General features: G+C 38.3%; 1 protein-coding gene across 1 annotated transcript in view; it reads left to right on the forward strand.

Moving 5' to 3' along the window:
* TET1 (tet methylcytosine dioxygenase 1) overlaps positions 1-13,463 on the forward strand; it is a 140,054-nt gene extending 126,591 nt beyond the window's left edge. The window contains exon 11 of the mRNA XM_019538504.1: positions 10,022-13,463. Coding sequence (XP_019394049.1) covers positions 10,022-11,148 — 1,127 coding nt within the window. The 3' untranslated portion in view covers positions 11,149-13,463. The remainder of the gene's footprint in view (positions 1-10,021) is intronic.
* Positions 13,464-23,921: the final 10,458 nt, after the last annotated feature.

A 23,921-nucleotide genomic window follows, 5' to 3' on the forward strand; every position in this document is an offset into this window, starting at 1 on the left:
AAAAAAAAATAAAACAAAAAAAGCCCTGACTCACCAGCTCCTGCCTGGTAGGGGTGTGATCCCTGCTGTCCTGCGCTGCATAGGGTGGTCTGCCACAAGTCCCCTGAAACTCCAAGGCTGCTGAAACAGCCGGTGAGTTCAGGTTTTTGTTTTTGTGATTTTTCTCAAAGGGCCAGGAGTTGGGGTAGGTGGGGCAGCCATGGGGGGGATGGAGGAGCAGGCAGGGGGCTTGTGGCAGAGCCTTCCATGCAGCGTGGGGCAATGGGGGGTATTGGGGATCGCCCCCTGCCTGGCAGCACCCAGTGAGTCAAAGTTTTTTTTAAAGGGCGGGGAGCTGGGGTGAGCGAGGCAGCTATGGGGGGTGCAGACTGGGGGAGCAGATGGCCACCAAATTGGGCCAAATCTCCTGCAAATTGAATCAGCACCTGAAGCTTCGCACAGCCTACTTTCTTTTCCATTTTCAATTATTCGTGTTTCTTCACCGGCCTTAAATATCTGGCAAACATCACCAAACAGATCCTCAAACATTTCACCCAGAATCCCTCTGTGACCCCTTGTCTAAGCCTGTTACATATGATTAGAATGCCTCCACCCTCCATGAGGTGGAGCTGGACCAGGTTTCCCTGTGCCTCATTCTGTGTATAAGTTTTTGGAGGATCCCAGGGCTCTTGACAAAAACACTTGGTTTCAGTCATGAGTGGGGGCTAATAAGCACATGGCTTCTATGTGAAGGGTATCTGGAGTACAAACACATACTGAGTAGGCCTGTGCAAAGCTGCTAGTATTTGCTTCTGATTCAGATTTGGCTGATTTGGGGGACAGCGATTCGATTCAGTGATCAAATCACTGTCTCAAAACTATTCAGCCAAATCAGATTTGGAGATTCAGGCCCGCCCCCTACTTACCAGCCCAGAGTCCGGGTCCAGCTCCCTGTGATGGCGAGCAGGGATTGCCCAAATCTCTGAATCTTTCCAAAGCTCTCTGAAGCTCTCCAAATCTTGTCTGAATCAATTTGGAGAGCTTTGAATCAATCTGAACCTTTTTATTAGTCTCCTGATTTGGTTTGGATTCAGAGATTCAGCTTCCAAATCAGGCCAAATCTCCTCCAAATTGAATCAGCACCCAAAGCTTCACACAGGTCTAATATTGAGCAGTACTGAGCTATGGAGTCACCATTGCTTGAAATGCTGCTGATTCTGCTGGGGCCCAGCCCACTGAACTATATAGTAAATCATGAGCCTTTTGACTTTGGACCAATATCATGCATAATGGGTGTGTCTACACACACATTGAATACAGCTGAATAAATTCTGATGCAGTCCATGCCAAACTTTATTGCTCCCAGGCACCATGTCTGCACATGCATCTGGACTGCACCACATTGAGTCAGGGTGGAGCAGCCCTGGCTGGCAGGGAGCGCTAGGAGTCAGCTTGCTACCCCAGGGCTGCTCTGACCTGGGTTAATGTGCTGCAGAGGAGCTGGATGGGGTATGAGAGTGCTTCAGTGTGTGGCTAGCCAGCAGGCAGTCCCTGCACTGAAGCACCCTCATGCCACAGCCAGCCCCATCAGCATCTATATGTATGTTGCAGTGGAGTAAATAACTCCACTGTAAAATAGTACTTGTGTCTGGTAATGCTATTCTATGACAGAGTTAATTAGTTTACTCGGTCCTAATAGCATGACACATGTAGATGGTAGTGTTTTACTGCGGAGCTAATTAGTCAAGTATCTTGTATAGATGCACCCAGTTTGTGCTATATATAAGTAGGAACAAAAGTGCTGCTTAAAGGTGTGTTTATGGAGTACCTGTGGTAAAATTTGCAGCAGTTTCAAATAAAGGTAAAATGCATCAATTCTGGATTAAGTAATTCTATGTGTACCCGTGGTAATTTGCCTCTGCAAATTATTACAGGCATGATTATTTTGAAGTCACTGTTTTCAGATTTGCTTCTCACTTCTATGTGCTCAGAACAGCAAGGTCTGACAGGAGCAGGGAGAGGGGCTGCAAGGGGAAAAAGTTAGCGGGGACAGAGGGCAAGGAGGCAACCTGACACCCCCACCCCATTTATTTTCCCTTCTGTAGGAGTGGGAGGGGGACAAATTCAAGGCAAACCTCCCATAATTAGATCCTGTACCTGGAAAATTATAACAAATGTATACATTTTCCATATACAGAATCTAATTAATTCACGGGGTTGTCTCATAGTCAGGATTGTTCTATATTTGAGTAAATACAGTAATTCCTACCATTCACTTCAGGGTTACATCATTTTCTAGCTTTTAACTTTAGGTTTTACATCAGAAATTAACTGCTTTCCCAAATTCTTTTCTGAGTTTTAACATTATTTATGGGCTTTCTCTCTGAACCAGGTGAGTTCAGAAATACATGAGGTCTTCAGGGGGGGCCTGTACTTTAAAGTCTAAAATTTACATTGCATGGATTGTTGCAGGCTCAGATGCATAAATTACCATTTTCTGGAGTTTTATCTTTTAATTTAAATATTTTATCATTTTGCAAGCTACTACAACAATAACTGAGCATTTTTACATCTGGATCAATTAAATATACAGTAAGTGTAATAAATTGCCTTCTGTTAATGAAAAAAATACCCTGGAGAACATAAATCTATCGACTACAAATTAGTGTTTTAAAGGCCCTGTTAAATAAGTGAATATTTCTGCATCTGTCCAGAATTGCTGATACAAAGGAACCGTTTTGGGTTAATCCACTTTCAGTGTGGTGTATCTTTTGCTTGTGTTCTATCTTTGATCTTAGGGTTCATGTCCTCTCTGTGATCTTGCTGATTAAAGGATTGTTTTTCCTCAGTGCACTTCTGTGTCCCATCTCTCAATGCTGAAATTTTTCATAAGAGTTTACTGGCGAGCAAACAAATCTCCTGAAATAACATAAAGTATGAAAAAGTAGTTAAACTCACACAATGCTGCCTCCATAATTTTTTTAACAGAACATCTGAAAACAATGGCAAGTCCTTAGGACCAAAAAATGCATATTCTTGTTGCAATGATGACTGAAAAATGGATTGATCAGAGCCACCTCACAAAATTGTGGTGTGTTTTGGAACATGTACAGTATTCATGCATAACTGCTGTTAGGTTCTGGCTCAGTGGAGGCCTTTGTGGAATAGTGATAACTAAATAGGACTTTATGCCCTGTACAGTCTACAGATAATTTACATCTCCTTATGTGAGCTTCTTTAGGCTTTTTTAATAACTTCTCTGCCAGTTTTGATAGATCCTGAAATAATATGTGCACATAACTATACAAAAACAGTGCTGTGTAGTCCTGGTAATGTACTTGCATTCTATGCTGAATGACTCACTGTGGGGGGTGAAAGGACAGTTTAGCCCATAATCAGTCAGACCTTGGACTTTGTTTATTCTATATATGTCACCAAAAAGCAATTATTCTTGGTCTCTACTAGACTGAAACACGTGAACCACCAACTTGGAGATGAAAAGTTCTATATCTAAGCTTCTTAGCTGCCAGGCCAAACTGAGTAATATGCTGGCTAACTCCAACAGCTTACAGTGGGCCCAACATGAATTGTTTGGAGAAAGGAGGACTTCGTGGGGACCACCACTCTTATGTGTACACTCAGTAATTTCCATCTCTTCAATGTTTTTAATTAACTTGTATGCTGTTTAGTAATGCCATATTTTCTTGCATAAAACATACCATCAAATAAGACACATACCATATTATGGGAAGAGAAAATAAAGAAAAAAAATGTTTTTTGCAGTCATGGCTGAATTCTGGCTGCACAGAGCAGGGACAGAGTCTAGTCTTCGGTATCACTCCCACTCCCCTTTCTTTTCAGCCAAAAGCTAAAGGTTTAACCCTGTCACAGGTAAGCTGCTCAGCCGAAAGCTGCTGCCAATTCAGCAATGGCTGTAAACCTCTAGCTTTTGGCTGAGCAGCAGATTCTGGCTCTCCTTCATGCAGCCAGAGAGAGCCAGAGCACAGCAGCAGTCATTCGAGCAACTCCCTGCCTCCATTTCAGCCTAGAAATCAGGTTCCTTGCTTCAAACATGCATCCCCATTTCAGATGACTCATTTTGTGGGGTTAAGTTACGTATGCTACATAGTAAACATGGTGGTTTTTCTTCTGGTCATAAACATCTGTCTTTTGTTTTAGTCGTACTTTCAAAAGAGGTTGTAGCACCCTGTAGAAAAGAGATCAGATTTTCCTTTCTTGTTAGAGGTCTTAGGTTTCTTCCTAGACTGTTTGGCTGAGTTGACTTTTAGGACAGCCTTTCTCAAGGGCTTTAGAACCATCTTCACTGGTCAGGCACAACCTTCTAGATCAGTATTAAAAATCATGTCACCTATGCAGGCTGCCGTATAAATCCATGTGGCTGTAGAATCCAGTATGCCAGGCTGAAATGTGGCTGCAGTTGCATGAAGGCTCAGATACTGCCATCAGTTTGTAAGTGCCCCAAGTAATAGAGATAGCCATTTACTCCCATAAAGCTGGCATCACCAGGATCTTCCAGTATTTCTTTGCAGCATCTAAGGATATTTACAAATTCAGGCCATCCCATTCAGTGTATAAGTTCATCCACCATGGGTCCTGGGGTAGACCTCAAATCTAGATAAAGTATTCAGTTTACAGAAATCCATACCCATACAGAACCTTAGTGTGGAAGAATCATAAGAACTGCTATTTACTGGGTCAGTATCCTATGTCTCACAGTGGCAGAGAGTGGATACTGAAAGAGAGAGTGAGCAGGGTATGACTAGGGTTTTTCCTCCGTTCCTCTCCGACCCTGCAGCCTCCAGGAATTATAAGGTCTAGGAAGCTCTAATTCAGAGTCCGTACTCCTAATTCCCATACTCAATAGCTACTGATGCCCCTTTCCTCTAAGAATTTGTCCAGTCCCTTTTTTAATCTGGTTAAACTGTCAGCTTCCACAACATAGTGTGACATTGAGTTCCACACTTTAATTAAACACTGTCTGATAAAGAACTTCCTTTTGTTTGTTTTAAACTTACTGTCTACTTACTAGTTTCATTTTATGACCCTTAGTTCTTATACTGAGAGATGGAAAATAATACTTTTATCTTTACTTTCTCTGTACGATGTAGTATTTTGTAAGCCCTTATCATGTCCCCCCTCAAGCATCTCTTCTCTAAACCAAATAGGTAGGAACCTACCAGATGCATGATTTCATAGATTTATGAGAAATTGTGTAGTCTCCCATGAAATAGACAGTTCCCTGTGAAAAAGTGTGGGGAACTGGCTATGTTCAAAGAGCTGGCAAAAAGCTGTTTCCAAGAAGGGCAGGGGGAGGGGGAAGGGAGCAAAGAGGGAAAAAAAAGGCAGACTGCCCATCTCCTGAAGTGGGGAGAGAGAGAAGTGGGAAAAGTTCCCATCTCTGTCTCCAGAAGGGGAGGTGGGGAGCAGGGAAAAGCCCACGAAAATTCCCCTTCTCCTGAAGGGGAGGTGAGGGGCGGGATGATAGCTGAAGTGGAGCAAATCAGAGGCTGACCCCCTGATGTATTGGTTTTCCTCTTTAATAAAATTTATGGTTGGTATTTTTTTTAAGTAATTGTCTCCATTGCTTTATTTTAGCCAGGTAGCTAGATTTACACTTCAATTGGGTACAGGAACTGTTTAATTGTCACACTTAAACTGTTTGTTAACTCAGTGATTATCACCCCCAGCCCTTTGAAGAGGGTGCTAATCATTGGATTAGCCAGGCAGCTCCAGCTAGGGCTTTTCAACCAATGCCTGGGAGGGGTGGGACTTGCAGTGCCCCTCAGTCAATCAGAGGTGGGGAGGCACTTTGCTCCACCTTCAAAATGGCAGCCCTGGCCATGATAAAGCTGTGAAATCCAGGGCCCCAGGTGTGTTATATCCATGTAATTGGCCACCAGGCCCCATGAAATTGGTAGGTCCCTACAAATACGCCTAGCCTCCTTAATCTCTCCTCATATGCAAGCCCCTCCATACCACTAATAATTCTTGTTGCCCTTCTCTGTAGCTTCTCTAGTTCTGCATCTTTTTTGGGAAGTGGGAACCAAAACTGGGCACAGTATTCAAGGTATAGACGCATAATAAAATTTATGAAGGGGTATTATGATACTTCTGTTTGGTTTACAATTCCCTCCTTAATAATTACTAACTTTCTGTTTGGCTTTTTTGACAGCTGCTGACACTGAGCAGATGTTTTTAACAAATTTCACAATGACTGTGCTAATGCAGAGCCCACCTTAGTGTAGGTATAGTTTGGGTTATTTTTGCCCATGTGCATCACTTTACATTTGCCTGCATTAAATTTCATATCATTTAGTTGCCCATTCACTCAATAGTGCAAGATCCTTCTGTAGCTACCCAGAGTCCTCCTTGGTCTGTGTCACTTTGAATAACTCTCAGTTTGAATAATTAATACTACAGAGCACAGAGCTATGCCACTGACTGCGTAATGCCAGTGACTATTTGATTCCACTGTTAAGCCAGGTTCATCTTTTTTAGCTCTTCTTTTGCAAGGCCTTGCAACATTTTTATCATCATCTGCCTGTTCTCTCAGTCTTCCCAGGCAGTGTTTCTATGATGGAATATGAAATAAGTCAGATTACAGGTGATCACTGTTTTCTGCTCAGTTGATACCCCATTTGCATGGGTACATCTGATGTCTCAGTGGCTGTACAGGGTCCAAATTCATAGGGGTAAGACCCCTGAGAACAGTATTTCTAGTCTTGAAGAATCTCTTGGAGATTCTGGTGGGACACATTCCAGAACGGTTTAAATCTTTCCCTTAGTTGTCACCATCTTAATTGTTTTATTGTCTTATTCCTTCCATTCAAAGCCCATTATGCCCTTTGGGTGTCAACCCATACAACAGCCGGAACTGTGAGAAACCAGTAAATGATTGGGAGACCTTGCAGTAAATGGGGGGTGAAGGGGAGGAAGTCATAGGATCATAGAAAACTAGGATTGGAAGAGACCTCAAGTGATCATCTAGTACAACCCCCTGCTCTCAAAGCAGGACCATCTCCAACTAGGAATCATTGTTTCTTTAAGGGGCATGGGCTCTAGGGGAGCTTGTCAGTACAGACCCAAGTGCTACTAGCTCATAGTCCCAGCAGGATTCACAGAAACTCCTGACATTTTTATACGGATGCTAGCTTCCCTAAAATGTGGCAACAGTTTGGGTAAGGTGACACTGGTCCAAGCACTTCAGTTTCACTTTCACGTTGTTTATAACCACCGAAAGAGGTCATCTGGGGTCTGCTCTGAATTCAGCTTTGAATTCTTGACTGTGGTGCTTGGGACCACTGTATCTGCTTCCTTAACATGGTGAGGTTCTCCCTTCTTCTTAGCCCTTTGAGTTATGTTTTAGCCCTTCTCTCATGCAAGAAATAATCTCATACAGGCCCCTTTTCTTCAGCTTATGGCCAACGAGTATGATGTCTCAATTACTCAGATCATATCACTGTCTGTAGTAACTACTCTATCAAGACACCTTTGCTCCCCTTTAGTGCTAAGGGTACTGATACTGGGCAACTCGGGCCCACCGTGATCCATTGCGCCCTGACTCAGAGACCTGTGTAGCTATGAGGATTGGCCAAATTGGTCTCACTTAAGTCTCAATACCCAGTTCCTTGGACCACTTCCTACCTACTCCCTAAAGTCCTTTGCTTTTTTACCCCTTTCAGTTTACTTCATCCCTGGCAATATACCTCTGTCATCTCTGTTCTTTGGTATAGCCCTTTGCCCAGGAACTCTTCCTTTACTGGGAGTTGTTCAAGCTTGATTTGAGTGCCTGGAAGTTCCTGTTTCATTGGAGTACCAGCCTGAACTAACTCTTTGTCTCTCAGTCTTTATAGCCTTAGGTCTGGCACAGTCAAAAGTAAGAATAGGTAAGTCCTTAAATAGATCTCTGTTCATGTTTCACATAGGTCCTTGTTGCCTCTGGATTCTAATTTTCCTGTTCATACTTGGGGCTTACTAGCTCCATCACATTCAACCATCATAACATCTACAGATGTGTGCATATTTTATGTATTCTTAAATGTGTATAATCTCAGTGGCTGTACTTTTATATGAAATAAAATATCAAATTCTGTTTAACATTCAGTCAAACGTATTTTTACTTAGCTCCTGTTGAAGCAATTGTGCACATTGCCGGGTAATTAAGAATATCTACTGATACCAAAAGCAGCGCAAAATTCTCTCCAGCAATTGTGAGAAACAAGTTTTTCTTGATGATTATCATTTATTGGACCAGCTGTATAGTTGGGAAAGATGTTGGACAAGCTTTTGGGCACAAGGTCTGGGAAAGAAGCAACTACAGCCTAAGCTAAATATCCAGCAACTGGTGATTTAATTGTGGTTCTTCTTCCTGAGCTTAAATATATGTGTTTGTGTCTTTGTTTTACAGTAGTTTCCCTGCTTTATTATTTAAATCCTACTTTAAGGACTAGCATATTTTGCCATTTTTTAAGTTTCTAAATAAGTGCATCATTTGCTTAATGACTATCAAATTATTTTATTTTTATTTCTTTGAAGAGGTCTTCAAAAGAAAAGAGTTTATATGATTTTTAATAAATTGAAATGTTAATCTAGATAAATAATTTCCATAATGTAGATACCCTAGGTATTCATTGGATTGTGTGTTAATGTACTTCTGCATTCCTGGTATATGTAGACATGTAAGAATTTATTGCTATCCATTACCATGTAAACAGAAAGCTGTTGTCTATGCAAGAGAAAAGTGCTCCTATGTTTTGGTATTCATTCAGTTAGTTGAGCATTCCCCATATGTATGGATCAGAGAAGGACAATTTCTGAGACCTATAACAATTCTCTGTGGGGCTACCTTCTTGCCAGCAAGACAAAAATAAAGCAATTCCTAGGAATGATCCAAAGTTTATCAAAGCCAATATGAGTCTTTTACTTCAATATACTTTGGGTTTAACTCAGTCATGTCCCACTTAACTGGACTCACAGGCTGGATGAGTGGGGCAGGGCTGGTCTGCAGGCCAAAGGCCAAGTGTAGACTGCAAAGCTGCATCACCTGGTCCACGGGGCTGGAATTTGGCAGCAGCAGTGTTAACTGCTGTGGGCTCCCAGAGCTGTGGCAGCCTCTGCTTTTCTGTCTGCCAGATTTCTGGCCCTGCAGGCAGCCATACAAGCCAGATGATACTGCTCCACAGGCCACATCTTGGTTACTTCAGGTTCCACTGATAGAAGAACAAACCCATTGGGGAGACTCCATGAGAGATCACAATATATGAGGGGCCAAGATAAGCTATGATTAGAAAACTGATGTAAATTGAGCCAAATACGTCTCAAATTATTTGAAATTACATAGAATTTGGCAGCTAAAATTAGGACAGAGCCAGCTCAGTTCCTGCTGCTGCTCTTTAAAAATCAGATTTACCTGCAGACATACACATTTAACTTGGTAAGCAATAATCTTAAATCATATATTTTGTAATTCAAGAAGGTTTTGCTTTTGACCTGACCTGGACAGCATCTGAAATAAACATTCCTTAGATCATAGTTTGAGACGAGTAGTAAATGGTGGTAGATCTATGTTTAAGTGTTTATTTGATAAAATAGTATTTAACAGAAGGACAGATGATCTTCAGGCAAGTTTTTTCTGTTCTACACATCAGTAATGAATGGTCTGCAGTTAACTGATTAAGGCCGTCATTCAGGAAGATAAACAGGTTTATCCTAAAAGTCATAAATTGTATTCCAAATGACATGGTAATATAAGAATGATGATGTAGCTGTGATGGTCCAGAAATTATGCCAGAGGCAAGGATTTCTTAGGGTGATAAGTTTTTATGCAGTTGGTACAGTAAAAGATATCCCCCTGAGAAATTCTCACCCCTCACATTCCAGATGACATATATTTATTAGTTTGAAAAATGCAAACGTTATCTGTATCTTCTAAACTATGGAATAGTTCTGAAACATTACCACGATAAATGTATTTTTAATAATTCAATACAAAAATACTTATTTTGGTATGCATTTTTTTTAGGGAACAAAACTGGTGCTTTGCAACCTGGAATAAAAATGGGGAGTTCAGATCACCTTTATGCCATGAAAAATGCTTCAAACACTACTATATTGAAACAATATACTGCTTCTTCCCCTTTTAAGGTGGATAGTTTACATCCTTATTCAGCATTAACACACAAGCCTAGTATAACAACAGTGGCTAATATTCGACCAGATTTTTCAGTTCCCTACGGGTATTTTGAATGCAGTAGTAAGCAACCTCATGTGACACCTTATATTAATTGTAAGAACTTTGATGTATCAGTCAAAGATTATACTGGAATTCTGCTTAATGATAAAATGAATGGTGTGCCACCAATTCTTCCAGAAGTCACTGTTTCAGACCACGTAACCCATAAAGACCCCCCGCACAGCGTACTTGAACAGCAGCCGGACAACAAGCAAAACTGTCTGCCTCAGTTAGAAAACTCTCCCCCTTCAGAGTTGATCAGCTCTTGCGATTTGTCAGTAAACTCTCCAGCAAAGGACATAATAAAAAAGGAAGCTAACTGTTCTCATGAATGTCCAAAGGAAAAAGGTGGATCTGATCAAGAACAGATATGTGATTTTGAAGCTATTGATGAAAAGCAAAATAATGGGCTAAGAGAACCAACAGATTCTGAAGAAAAAACTGAGGAACTGTGGTCAGACAGTGAGCACAATTTTTTGGATGATGACATTGGTGGTGTTGCTGTGGCACCTTCTCATGGTTCTATTTTAATTGAATGTGCAAGACGTGAACTCCACGCCACTACACCAATTAAAAAACCAAACCGCAATCATCCCACACGGATCTCCTTAGTTTTCTATCAGCATAAAAATTTAAATGAGCCAAAACATGGATTAGCTATGTGGGAAGCAAAGATGGCTGAGAGGGCAAAAGAGAAGGAAAAAGAAGCAGAAAAATTAGGGACTGAAAATGCTGAACTAAACTCTAACAGCAGGAAAACAAAGCAAACCAGTGAAACTAGAGAGATTTTCTATGAAGAAAATGAGTTCAACCAAATTCCATCACGCAGAGCATTAACAGTAACTAAAGATAATATAATAACAGTGTCTTCTTATGCCCTCACTCGAGTTGCAGGGCCTTATAATCATTGGGCATAGGTTTAGTAGCACATGCCTTGCCTTGGTGCAGTGTTATACAGTATTTCTTTAAGGTGCTGTTAAAGAACAAGTCTTATGTAGTTTACTATTTGTTCATCTCAACCATTTTAAGGCTGAGGTAAAAATGGGGATTTTTCTTAAACTGTGACTTTAACATTTGGTGGTGCTTGAGCACATTTTAAGCAAAAAAAAGTTGTATAGTTTTAATACATTCTAAAATTATTTGGGTTAGGTTATTAACCTCGATTGACTCATTCAATTTATTACCTTTAGGAATTTATATTTTGGTGCTTTAAATCAAGTCTGTTTACTACAAAAGAAATCATTTGTAGGGATTTTAACAGGTTCACATTTTATGATATAAAATCAAGTTATACACTGATAGCTCTACACAGCTCTTGGTGCTTGACCACATCAAACAGTTAACATAATAAGCTGAATTATTACTTCATGGTGCCATTGCTCTAACAACTTCCAATCATTGCTATAAAATCCAAATGACAAATATTTTAAAAGAACCAATGGAAGAATGTTGTCTGCATAGATTTATCATTACATAAATATGAAGGTATCCATAGTGATGGCTGGAAGTTGTTTGTAAGCTGTAAATATATATTTAAAAGCACTTTCTATTTTTAAAATTAACTTGAAATAGTATAGTATAAGAATCATATTGTCTAAGGTTTGTGCATACTCTACAGAAGAAATCATTTTATTCTTGCTGTGTAGAGTTCCATAGTATTACAACTGCAATATATATGCTAATAGCATATGTGATTGTTTTTAGGCTTGCCCTTTTTCACTGAAAATTTTATGTTACATAAACACATAAGAGTAATAAAATGCAGAAGCATTTAATTATTTACAAATATGAAATTAAGAAACATCTTGTCAATATGTGTGTTGCTATTGGGAATTATGTAATGAATGTTATTTGTTGTTTTTTGAAGACAGATTTTATTATGATTTATTTGAGCAATAAGCGCATACGTCTCATTCATCTGGAGCATTGCAAGTTTTATGATCCAGCCAAATGTTCCTAACGCCTCAGGGGTAGGATTGTTTTGGGATAAAAAAAAATACCCCCTAGAGTTGCCTTATTCTGTTCTGAAAAAAAAAATACATGTGGGGAAAAAGAAGTCAGCATTGGAAAATTAAAACAATATTCTAATATCAAATGTTTAACAACAAATTTTAGTTGGTAATACCCTTCCAGAATGTTCACCAGCCACTAGGAATGCTTCCTCATTTCAAATATATTTTTAAAGAATGTCTTGTTTTATTTTGAACACTGATCCATACATTTTATATGGAATTGTATTAAATACAAACATTTGAATTCATGTTCTCCATTTGAGTTGGAAAAGTGACATATGACAAATGAATACAGTTTTATTTTGCTAAACAAGAGGAAAAGCAGACACTCCATTCATTAAGTACTGTAGCATCTGACCCTTCTCTTTCCAGTTCTCCTTTTCTCATTTCTTTTTGCAGTTTATTATTCAACTTATTTATTATTCATCTTATTACCAAACAAAAAACTTAGCTAAGTGAGGACCTCAACCTGCAGCTGTTATTTATGAAAGCAGTTCTTACTTTAGCAATCACACTGCAGTCAGTGGAACTACTCAAGTAAGGACTACTGTTGGGAATAAGCGTTGTGGGCTTAGGTCTTGGCAGTGAAGCTCCACATTTATCATGCTTGTGAATTCTCACAATATATAACCACACAGGTTATGTAACTGAGATTAAGTTTTTCCAATGAAAATGTATACCAGTAATATACTTGATATTATAATGTATTGGTGCTGTAATAAAATTAATCTGAAATGTCTAGATCCATTTTATCTAAAACCTAGACAAGGTGCTTTTTTCTCAAAAAGTTCTACCATAATTGTTATATTTACAGTTTTGGTGCAAAACATATGTGAATTTTATTTTTTTATAGACAGTGCCAACTAAGGTCCTGATCTAGTGAGCAGTTATACATGGGAGTAGTTTAGTGAGTTCAGTTTGACTGCTCTTTGATGTACATTTATACACCTGCAGCGTCTGCTCGATTAAGGCCTAAAGTTGTAATCACTGTGTAATGACCTTGGGTGCAACCCTGCGTCCTCATGCAAACTGCTTATTGAAATTAAGAATTTTGGTGGCACACGGACAGCAGAATTGGACCCATTCTTTGTATCTTACCTATTTTAATTTAAACTTGTAAAAACCCCATATGCTGCAAATTTTAGTTCAAAGCTTGTTATTTGTTCAAATAGAGGATATGAAGGGATTGTAAATAAAACAAAGTCAATATTATGCCGTCATTTTGTATCAGCAGTTTTCTGCTTCTTGAATATGTAAAATACAGTATACGTTAAATCATTATGGTATTTTTGTGTGCCTTAGATATCCATTTTAAAACCTGTATATTTTTGGTGAGCCTAAGATATAATAAAATTACAGCTGTACATACAGTAAGTAGTACTGTAAGCTGCTGTAGCTGCTCCAATAATATATTTGTTATACGAGTACCCTTGTCTAGCATTATGGTAAATTATGTACTGGAAAGATTTTTTTGTTAATTGTATCATTGATAGCTTCACCATTATTTCACAATGCCATATGCATATATAGTGCATAATGAAAAAATCCTGTAAAAATCAGCAACTCTCTAGCACAATGATTCTTAACCAGGGTGCCACAGCACCTTTCAAGGGTGCTACAGGGTACCACACAATATTGGCACTGTTAGATATACAAACATGATACATAAAACATTCACAGGGATTTCAAATGGAAATCCCTAATGTTAAAAGTATTCTGACCTGTTGTGGGCTTTCTAAATTTTTGCAAAAGAATAATTGCTCTATTATCTTTCTACAGTCAAAGAATGAGTGAAAACTAAGAGTTGGCATTTTCTGAGGGGTACCTGCATCTAGTAAAGGGTGCCTTGAGTCTGACATTGAAAACCACTGCTCTAGTGAATACCAACCTTTCTACTTAAATTTAGCCAGGAAAGCTTTAGGGCAATTATTCAGCCTTGCAACAAGTTCAAGAAATTAACACAGATGAATGTCCACTTAAACCCTTCTCGAGAAATGCCTTACTTGAACTTTCTAGTCATTTACAAACCTTTAAGTGATAAAAGTATTCCTTTAGAAAAACAAAAGGGTCAGTCAGAGAACCAAGAAATAGGAGAGGTGCATATAAGAGGACATCTTTAAGCAAGGTTGTTCTTTACAAGTATTTTCTCATCTGACTACATCAGTAAACCCCCAGCAACTCCAATAAGGAAATACAGCCTAATAGGTCTCATGCAGCAATTGAGAAGAGAATACATCTTAAAATATTCAAATTATTACTTGGTAGCTGCTAAAATCCTCAGTACTGCTTTATTACAGTTATTGAAATGGTAAAAATGCCCAGTCCAAAGAGTTAAATATTACCCCCATTGGTATTTTCTTGACAATTTATAAAAAATACCCTAATTATAGTTACATAATCACATCTGATAGGCAGATTAGCTGCCACCTTTTTTATTTTCTGATGTGGCACTTAGCAGAGTGCAATCTGAAAAGCAAATATTTTCTAGTAACGTATTGTGCTACAAAAATACACCTATTTACTGTTTTTACAGCTGTGTGCTATTTATTATAACATTTCAGAATATTTATGAATCTTGCACACACACCTGTGTTGTTTTGAGTAAGATTATCACTTATAACAATATTATCCTCTAAAATATATAAATTGTGGAATACAATTATTTCTCTTCCACCCCACCCAACTGCTCTGTGATTTTCCTCTTATCCTCAGCAAGGTTCTTCCATGTTGGCCAGGTCAAGAACCAGATCCAAGGACAAGGTAACTAAGAATCTAAGAACCAAATGTTTTTCTGGATCCCATGTGGGTATCAATAGAAGTGGTGTTCATAGAGAAAGGGTAGTATAGATTTCCAAATGTTTAACTTTGCAGATTTCTGACAGGCTGTATTTTTACTTTTATACTTCTGAACAGTATTCCAGCAAGGAACCCAAAACAGCACACCTTTGACTTTCCAGAAGGAACATCCCTCATCCCTTCCTCTAAGGGGCCCCATATATTCAGTTTGGAGTAAAGGAGTAATACTTGCTAGAATATATCATTCCTGTTTGACTCACATGAGCCACTGTTGCAAGAATGCAGTAGCGTCCACTGAAATGAAAAATGCTACCACTGCAGTTCTTCTGTTCTTATTGACACAGGGAATGAGGTACCAAGCTGGGATCTTAAACTTAAAACCCACAGATAGTAATGTAGACTATTTCTGTGAGGCAACATGACTAGTATTTTAATAATACTGTTCAAAACACACAAAAACTGAGCAATGGTAGCCACAATTATGACGGAATTGTATCTTTAAGTGATCCTGACTTAATTAATTGACATTTGTATTTAGTGTAATGGTTGTTAAGATTTGTGATCTTAGATACCACAATGCTTCCTTATGTTTAAAATAGGGAATTATTGTAGCATCTTTGACAATGTAGTGTGGTAACTGTGGGTAAAACGGTGATTTTTTTTTTTTAATGCCTACTGTTGTATATAGCACACAATTGTTTTCTCCTTTTAAAATATCTTCTTAAAACCATTACAGTATTTTTTTTAAGTTAGATGGTCAAATTTGGGTCTCATTTACATCACTGCAGTACCACTACTTGCAGTGTGCTGATTTATCAGGCTTTCCTGCAATTTTTATATTTAACTCAGTATGCATTGATATAATTGAACCAAATTCTGTGCTTGATACTGTATAAATCCCTTGCAGTTAATGGAGCTATGGAGGTACAAATGGCAGTAGTATTTGGTCCAGTATGTTAGTATGCTTTTTGTTAAATGTAGAGGTCTTACAAAAACTTACCAAAAAAATTGTATTTGCATTTTTATATTTAAAAATTAGGGCTCAATCCTGCCCTACATTAAACAGAAGCATAAGAAATCTGCTATGTAGTCAGTCCTAATGATTATTGTCTGATTTCTAATTTATGTAAATGTCTAATTTCTTCTCAATTTGCACAAAAATGCTGTAATGTACACACAAATGAGAAAACACCCTTTCCAAATTATGAAAAGTTAATTTGTATGCCAGTTTTCAGATGTTTTTACGCATAACAGTAATTGTAATAGTGAATGAATGGTCTCTCAACTCCATTGTAGCAATTACAACAGCATTTCTTCTGAAGTCAGATCTTTGTGACATGCTATTAAACTGTCATTGTGTTCTATGTCTCACATATGGAAGAATGGCTACCTAACTGTAAAACATTAGGAGAGCCTTTGATCTTACATGATGAAATTACAGAGGAAGACAGGCCAACCACATACGGAAAGGCTGTTGTGTTTTGTTTTATCTTTTTTTGTTTTAGTTTAACCAACTGTTAATTTAGTCTGGAAAACCAAGTGAGCAACTTTGTCATCAAACGAAACTGCAGGGAAACACATTTTAATTGTGCTATGACATCCTGCACTGCTTTACAATGTCTGTGTCATAATATTGCATCTCAGTTAGGGGGACATGTCACCAGGTCATGTTACTGCTGTAGGTTGATGTAGCTCTTAATTCCTTTTCTCTTCTTCCTCTGAAGGAATTAATCTTGCTTCGTTTCTCTCCGCCCTACTTTTACTTCCTTGTAAAATCAAAAAGGCCACTTTCTCTTTAATCTACCACATATATGGTCCTTGGACAAAGAACCGAGCACTGCTATAATTACCATCCTGTTCATTCTGCCTGAAGCGGGAAGTGGAGGACTAATCAGGCATGTGAAGCCTGAAAGTTGTATATAAAGCTATGAAGAGCTGCATACAGCCTGTGATCCGATTTAAAAAATACAACGTATTCAGATACGATGAAGCATTTCTGTTAGTCTCCCCCTTTTTATCTGCTCTTAAGAATCATAGCCTGTGTAAAAAGTACTGAAACTATGACATCAGTATTTTGCTGAAGTAGTGGGAAACCACAATAAAAGAATTTTTTGGGACTCTGATATTTCAGACAAACTATCTTGTATCATTATTGTTTATATGTAGTAATTATTATATGTAATGATTCAGTACCATATTGTTTATATGGTACTGAAGTATACCACGGTAAAACTGTGACTGTTATTCCCTTTGGACTCTGAAAAAGGAAAGTTGCATATTTTTTTGTTATCCCAGTAGCCAAAAATCTTTTTTTCAAAAAAAGTACGTAGGAGATTGAGACTAGCCTCCAAACACTACAGACCAGTTTCTGGAGTCAGTGGTGTTTCTTTGAAGATACCGGATGCTATTAAGATCAGACTTTGTTTTGTCTATGCTAGAGATTGTCAGTTTTTTCCAGCAAATTATTTAGTGAGCTTATATCTCATGTTTGTTTTGTCATTTCCATGTTAGAAGCTTAGGTGTTTCAGAGGAGGTAGTTACTTATAACATTACAGTATAATATTTAGTGACATGTATGGTCTGTTTTTATTTCTTCAGTGACAATGAATAATTCTCAACACGTGCTTTATCTTCTCTCTTTAGGATATTCTATTGGCTTGCTTTCCCCTTAGGCTTCTTGTCAGTATAGGCAATAGTTAAGGGACCTATCAAATTCATGATAGAAGTGGGCTGTGCAACAGCTCCTTTAATCTTGCAGATTCCTCTGCACACACCCCTTCCCCCACCTTCACCAATTGGCAGAGGGGCCCCACAGCTCACACCTGATTGGCAGGAAGGTGAAAACCATGGCTTTAAATACAGTGCCATTTTTGCCTCCCAGCAGCAGCAAGCAGCAGGGCCATGGGGACTCCTCAGCCAATCAGCAATGGGGGGGAGATGCATGGGGAAACCTGCAAAACTAAAGGAGCTGCTGCACAGTTCACTTTCGTTGTGAATTCAGTAGGTCCCTAGCAATAGTGAACCTTTCAGCTCTCTCAGCTCTCTGGTTGATCCCTTTGTAGTTCACCTGCTCTATATATCCATGTCAGCTGTCAGCTCAAGGTGGTGTTCTAGCCTTCTGTTACAGAATACTATGAAGATTTGAATTTTCCTGAATACACACCTTCAATAATTTTTCTTTGAAAAAACCTTCTTTGTTCTTTAAGGTAGCAAATCAAGCGTAAGCCTTGCCCTTGATTTCCGCCCCCCATCTCACCTCTCCTTTGTCTGTTAATCTGCTTTTCTCTACTTTACTGGGTGCATCTACATGAAATGCTATGTCGCTGTAGTGACAAGCTATGGCAACGTAGCATCAGTAGGCACGAACCATGACACAGACCCTACTGCACAGTAGCTCATTTCTACTGTGTAGTAGGGTCATAAACAACCCATAAGCTACCAGGACTGCATAGTAATGGTGGTTACTGCACAGTCGAGAGCACATGTAGACACACCCACTGTAGATTTTGTTTCAATCATCTCTTTCATCTCTTACGGTGATCTTTTGGTGGTCTTGTTAGATCCTTATCTCCCAGGGAATTGAGAATATTGAAGTTAAATTATATTTTTACTCCAAGAAAGAGACTTTCTGTCCCTCCTTTTGCTTCACTGGTTTCCTGTCAGTGCTTAAAGCAAACTCGTAAGCTGCCCATTTAATCTTAAGAACTTTTAATTAATTGGTTACACCCTACCTCTCTGACCTTTTAGGTCTGTACAGCTAAGCCAACACTGTACTTTGCCAATAATGTCCACTTTTTTGCCCATAGTCATGATTCTCTTGCATCGTTCTTTGCTTGTGCTGCAATATCTGTTTAGAATTCTTCCCTTTCCTCTGTGTTAAAGCATGATTTCTGCTGTTCAAGTCTTGATGTAATAATCCAAATTTCACTAGTCTCGCACATAAATGGTGCATAAATGGAAAAAAGTGCTTATTTGCATCTTCTTGCTTTATCTCTATGCAGAGATGAGCCAGAAGACCAGAGGTAGCCGGAAAGCTGTGTAGGTTTAGCGCCATCCCTGACATTAGATTCTTCAAGGGGAAATGGTGGTACAGGCTTGCCTGTTCTCCCTGCTTCCACAACAAGAAGCAGAACTGTTCTATCTTGAGAAGGCAGAAGTGAAATAGAAATTCTGCCCTGTGAAAAGGCATAGAACTTTCAGCTTTGCTTGCTATGGACTTCTTCATTTAGCCACAACGCTTTTAGGTACTCTTGCTATTGCATAACCTTGTCTCAACTCTGCCAGTCCAGCGTGAGCTGTTGCATATAGCCACAATGTAACCCAAATCTAACTGATGACTTTGGCCTTCAAGTGACATTAAGTCCTTCTCAATACAGCATCCTTCAGTTCTTCCCATGCCATAGCTAGCAACAAATTTCATCCCTTTTCTTTGCTGTGCTAGACTTTTGTACATGTTACTTTTTATTTATGTCTGAATCTGCTCCTCTGTCCAAAGTCTTCTCTTTTCTTTCTCTGCATAAGGCATGTTCTGGCCCTTGATGATGAAAAATATGAGGATAAGTTGTCCTGTGAAGCAATTCAAAACCTGCAGGATTACTGTTAAAATGAAATGGATGATAACAGTGACATATTGTTTAAAGGTATTCCATACTAAACTGCCAAAAACCTTCCCATATTTTACTTGTATTGATTACAGCATTTGGACCCCAAATGCTGTTTATATAACAATGACCATATCAAATCAATGTTTTAGGTTGATAATGTTGTTTTCAACCATGGTTATTGCTATTATTCAAGTGCTCTACCCACTCGTGTGTCGAGTCAGCCTTCCACACACAATCAAAGTGCTCAGTACTGCAGACACCAAAATCCTCCATGTGTAGGCAGCAGAACACAATTGTCAGTTAAATTACACAGAGATGTCATGCAGAAGACTGAATGCAGTTAAAGAAACTGTTGTTGCAATTTTCAGTGGAACAGGAGTCCTTCACTTAACTCAATATCACAATTGCTGCAACAGAATATTTACGTACTTGTGGTGGAAGATTTTATTAATTAGTTGTTTGATAAATACTGTCTGTATCTTACTGTAGTTTATTTTCATATACTATTTTAATGCAATTTTTTGTTTTGTTTTTTAATGCAAGAATAAAGGGTCTGATTCTTATTTACACTAGCCACTCCAGAAGGGTAAAGGGGCATTTAAGTGGGTATAAATGTAATTTAGACCCACTGCTCACTCCTCTTTACATTGCTGTGAGTGTAGAGACATTTGTGTAAATGAGAAACATGTCCACAAGGTTGATTGTGCAATCATTAGTGAGCTATTTTTCCTTACAGTATCCCTGCTGCACACACATTGGCCAGTAAAATCCAAACCATCATGCTGGTTTTTAGTTTGGAAAACAAGAAATGTAGTTTAGAAAGATTTTATACTGTGGAGTGTATAGTAGCACAGGCGGTAGGGATCTCATGACAGACTGTCTTTCTTTCCTCATCTTGCCTCCAACAAGAATGTGGTAAAGGATTTGTTCCACAAGATAATAACCTGGCCATAAAACTAGTAGAATTGTGGTTAGTATTAATTGCAAATTTGGGCAATTTTTTCTTCATATACTTATACACAAGGTTGTCTTTTTCCATGACATTACCAGCTTTACTTGACCACTGTAAGTGGGGTTGTGAGAAATCACCCAGCTCCATTCTATGCTGAAACCAGATCCAGCGAGGTTTGTAATACTATGTAATACTGCCACATTAGGGTGAATTGTGAGGCATTAAGCTGAAAGCCAAAGTTTTCCAACTACCCTACTTGTGGCAATATTAGATAGCAAAACATTGGCCCAGTCCTGCATACCTGAGTCATGCAAAACTTCCACTGTGGCCAATGGGAGTTTTGCGTTAAGCATTGAGCATCTTAATACCATATGATTGCATTGGAAAAATAAAATGGTTCCCTTAAAAAAAAAAGTCTGAGGAAGAAAACAAACTGATTTATTTTCATTCTTATATATCTAAACTGTGGAGGTGCTGAGAAACATTACTATAGGGTACATTTCTTTTTATCCTTGTGAATACCTTTCTGTTAGTGTAACAAGCACAGGGCAGCCTTCACATTCTGACTGTTGTGAGCCTACACTCTTAATAATTCCCAAAATGACTGCAAAGCCACAAGTTAATGCAAACAGCATTCCTGTATAGTTAAAAACAAGCCTATTTAACTTAAGCATTAATGATATTTAATAATTTAAGATTGAATTCTGTTAATATTGCTTTGTTCAATTTGGGAAGGAATAGCTCTTGATAATCCAGTAATATTACGATGTATCATAAATGCTGACCGGAATTTGTTGCCAGCAGATATAATATTAATTTTTAAGGCAACAACATACAAACATGCCATTTGATTCCCTCATGAGGATTTTGAAAAGCTAAAAAGGCACAGTATGCCAAAGGAGGAAAAAAAAGATGTATTAATGATTGTGTATTCTGTTTCTTTCTTTCTTTCTCTTTTTTGGAATGCATTTAATATTTCTCTTTCAGGTTTTGGATTTCCTCCAGCTAATCAACTTACTGTATTTAGACCTTCTGACAAATGAAATAAGAAAAGCAAAACATAATTTTATGTACAGGGAGAAAAACAAAACAAAAAGAAAAAGCACTTCATGATGTTACAGTATGTACAGGAGATGGGATAAAAATACTTAATGTCTTGAAAATCATTTGGGGCCTGATTCTCATGCAGTGTAAATAAGCATACTTTCACTAACAGCCAGGAAGCTATGCAAATTTATACTAGCTGAGGATCTAAATCATGACATCTTCTCTGCAGACAAGGGAACCCTTACCAGCAGTACTTGAAGACTTGTGAGTTGTGACTGCATGTTACTTGAAAGACCTAATTAAGCTATGTTTTTGGTGCAAGCAGTTGTTGTACATGATTTCATGTTTATGTAGCAAGATGCATTGAAATGTTGATACTAGTATTGAAACATACATGTAAAGATTGTTGTTGTGGAAATTGTTCTGTTATATTTTTCTTGTGCGTCTCATCTGTTTAGAAGGTAAACTTTCTTTTTTTTTATTGTCCTAACTGAATAAGGCTAAATGAATACTGTAATTGAAAATATATTTTAAATCTTGTCATGAGTTTTTAAAAAGACTATTACAAATTGTATCATTCCTGATTACACAGAAATTTGTGGGTGGTTTTAAATAAATTTTATACTTCTATTTTGCACTCAGTAGTATTATTTTTTTTCCTATATTTGCTATATCTGTCCCTTTTGTAAGATAAATCCCAAAATAAAAATAGTGCTTTGTGTTGCCAAATACAAATTCAAATAAATTATTTATGATGACCCTCCTAAAAGAAGGTACTGAATGACTAAATAGCTGGACTGTTAGAAGCCCTGATATTAAAACACAACTTAGTATATAACATCATGGGTGTAGTCTGCATTGTAGAGCAAGTTATTGCACCCATATACTCCACCATTACTAAAACAAATCTATTTTAAATTTATTCTGTGAATTGTTATCTTAATAAGGAATTTATAAGCATTGATTTTAAAGCTAGGCACAGTCTTGTATTAGATGGCATTGAATGCCTTGAATGGCTGATACTCTTTCAGCCGAAATAAAGTCCCTTTGCATAATAGGGAGTTATGATAACCACGTACACAATAATCTCTGGTTTTTGTACAGTAACTACATCTTCCTTTTTTAAAAAATGTTATAGTTAGGCAGATATAAACAGTTCCTTTCAAACTTGTTAAAGAAGAAGCAAGAAGATTTAATTCATTTTCATTAGTACTTTTTCCTACAAAATGTTCCAGTCATATCATTAACCATTTTGCTTGTATCTGGATACTCATGGTTGGACACCACCTGACTGATTCAGCCCTGCAAGAGTGCAATTTGATCCAATCCAAACATACGGAGCTGCTCCAGTAAATGAGAGAATCAGCCTATCGGGCAGGTGTCCTGCCCTTTTCCTACGACTACAGCTTGTGTTCAGTTGCAGGCCTAAGGTGATTCAAGGACCCTCAGCAAGAGAGGTAGTAAAAACATCTTTTTAAAGAAGGACAAAATATTCGCAAACCCTGCTGCAAGAATTATCTTTTTTTTTCCACCAGATCTGTTCAACAGAGCAGAGCTGAGGGTATTAGGCACCATGGCTCAAGTCTCCTCCAGCCACACCTTTTGCCACTGAGCATGCAGAACCTTGATATATCCCCATGGAAAAAAGCCAGAGGGTGGAGATCTTGCTAGGGTAAAATTCAAGTAGGGTGGATCTCAATTCAGATTGTCTGCTCTCCCTATACATCTGACAGTTTTACTGATACTACAGAGGAAGAGTATAAGATTAGAACTTCTGTTATGCAGATCTTGAAAGAAAGAGAGAAACAACCAGAATATTGATGTTTTTCTTAGTACTTTTCTTTTCAATGTAAGAAGTTGAGTCCCACAATTATTCATGGGATTTAAGTCCCATAATCATTTCCACCATTATTACCAATATTTTTTCTCAAAATTGAATTCTCATAAAGAGAAGGAAATTCATTGTCTTGAGGCTTCAGTAACTCTTTGCCAATCATGGAGGATAATCATCAATTAATTTTTATAGTGAAGGATCCACCAGATGTGCCCTCAGCCCTTCTCCAGGCAGATGCATATTTTCCATAGTCTAATATGCGTTAGTGTGCCTCAAGGGTAGAAGGTAGGTTGTTTTCAAACATGTCAGTGTTGCTATAAAGCAGGGGTTTTCAGCCTTTTTGCATCAGTGTACCACCATCAGCTGGATGTGGAGCAGTGTAGCCCTGGCAGACAGACACGGAGCCGGGGTGGTGCACAGCCAGATGCGGAGTGGCAGCAGCCAC

This window comes from Crocodylus porosus, unplaced genomic scaffold (genome assembly GCF_001723895.1).
Source record: "Crocodylus porosus isolate Cpor-Errol unplaced genomic scaffold, CroPor_comp1, whole genome shotgun sequence".
Lineage (NCBI taxonomy): Eukaryota > Metazoa > Chordata > Crocodylia > Crocodylidae > Crocodylus > Crocodylus porosus.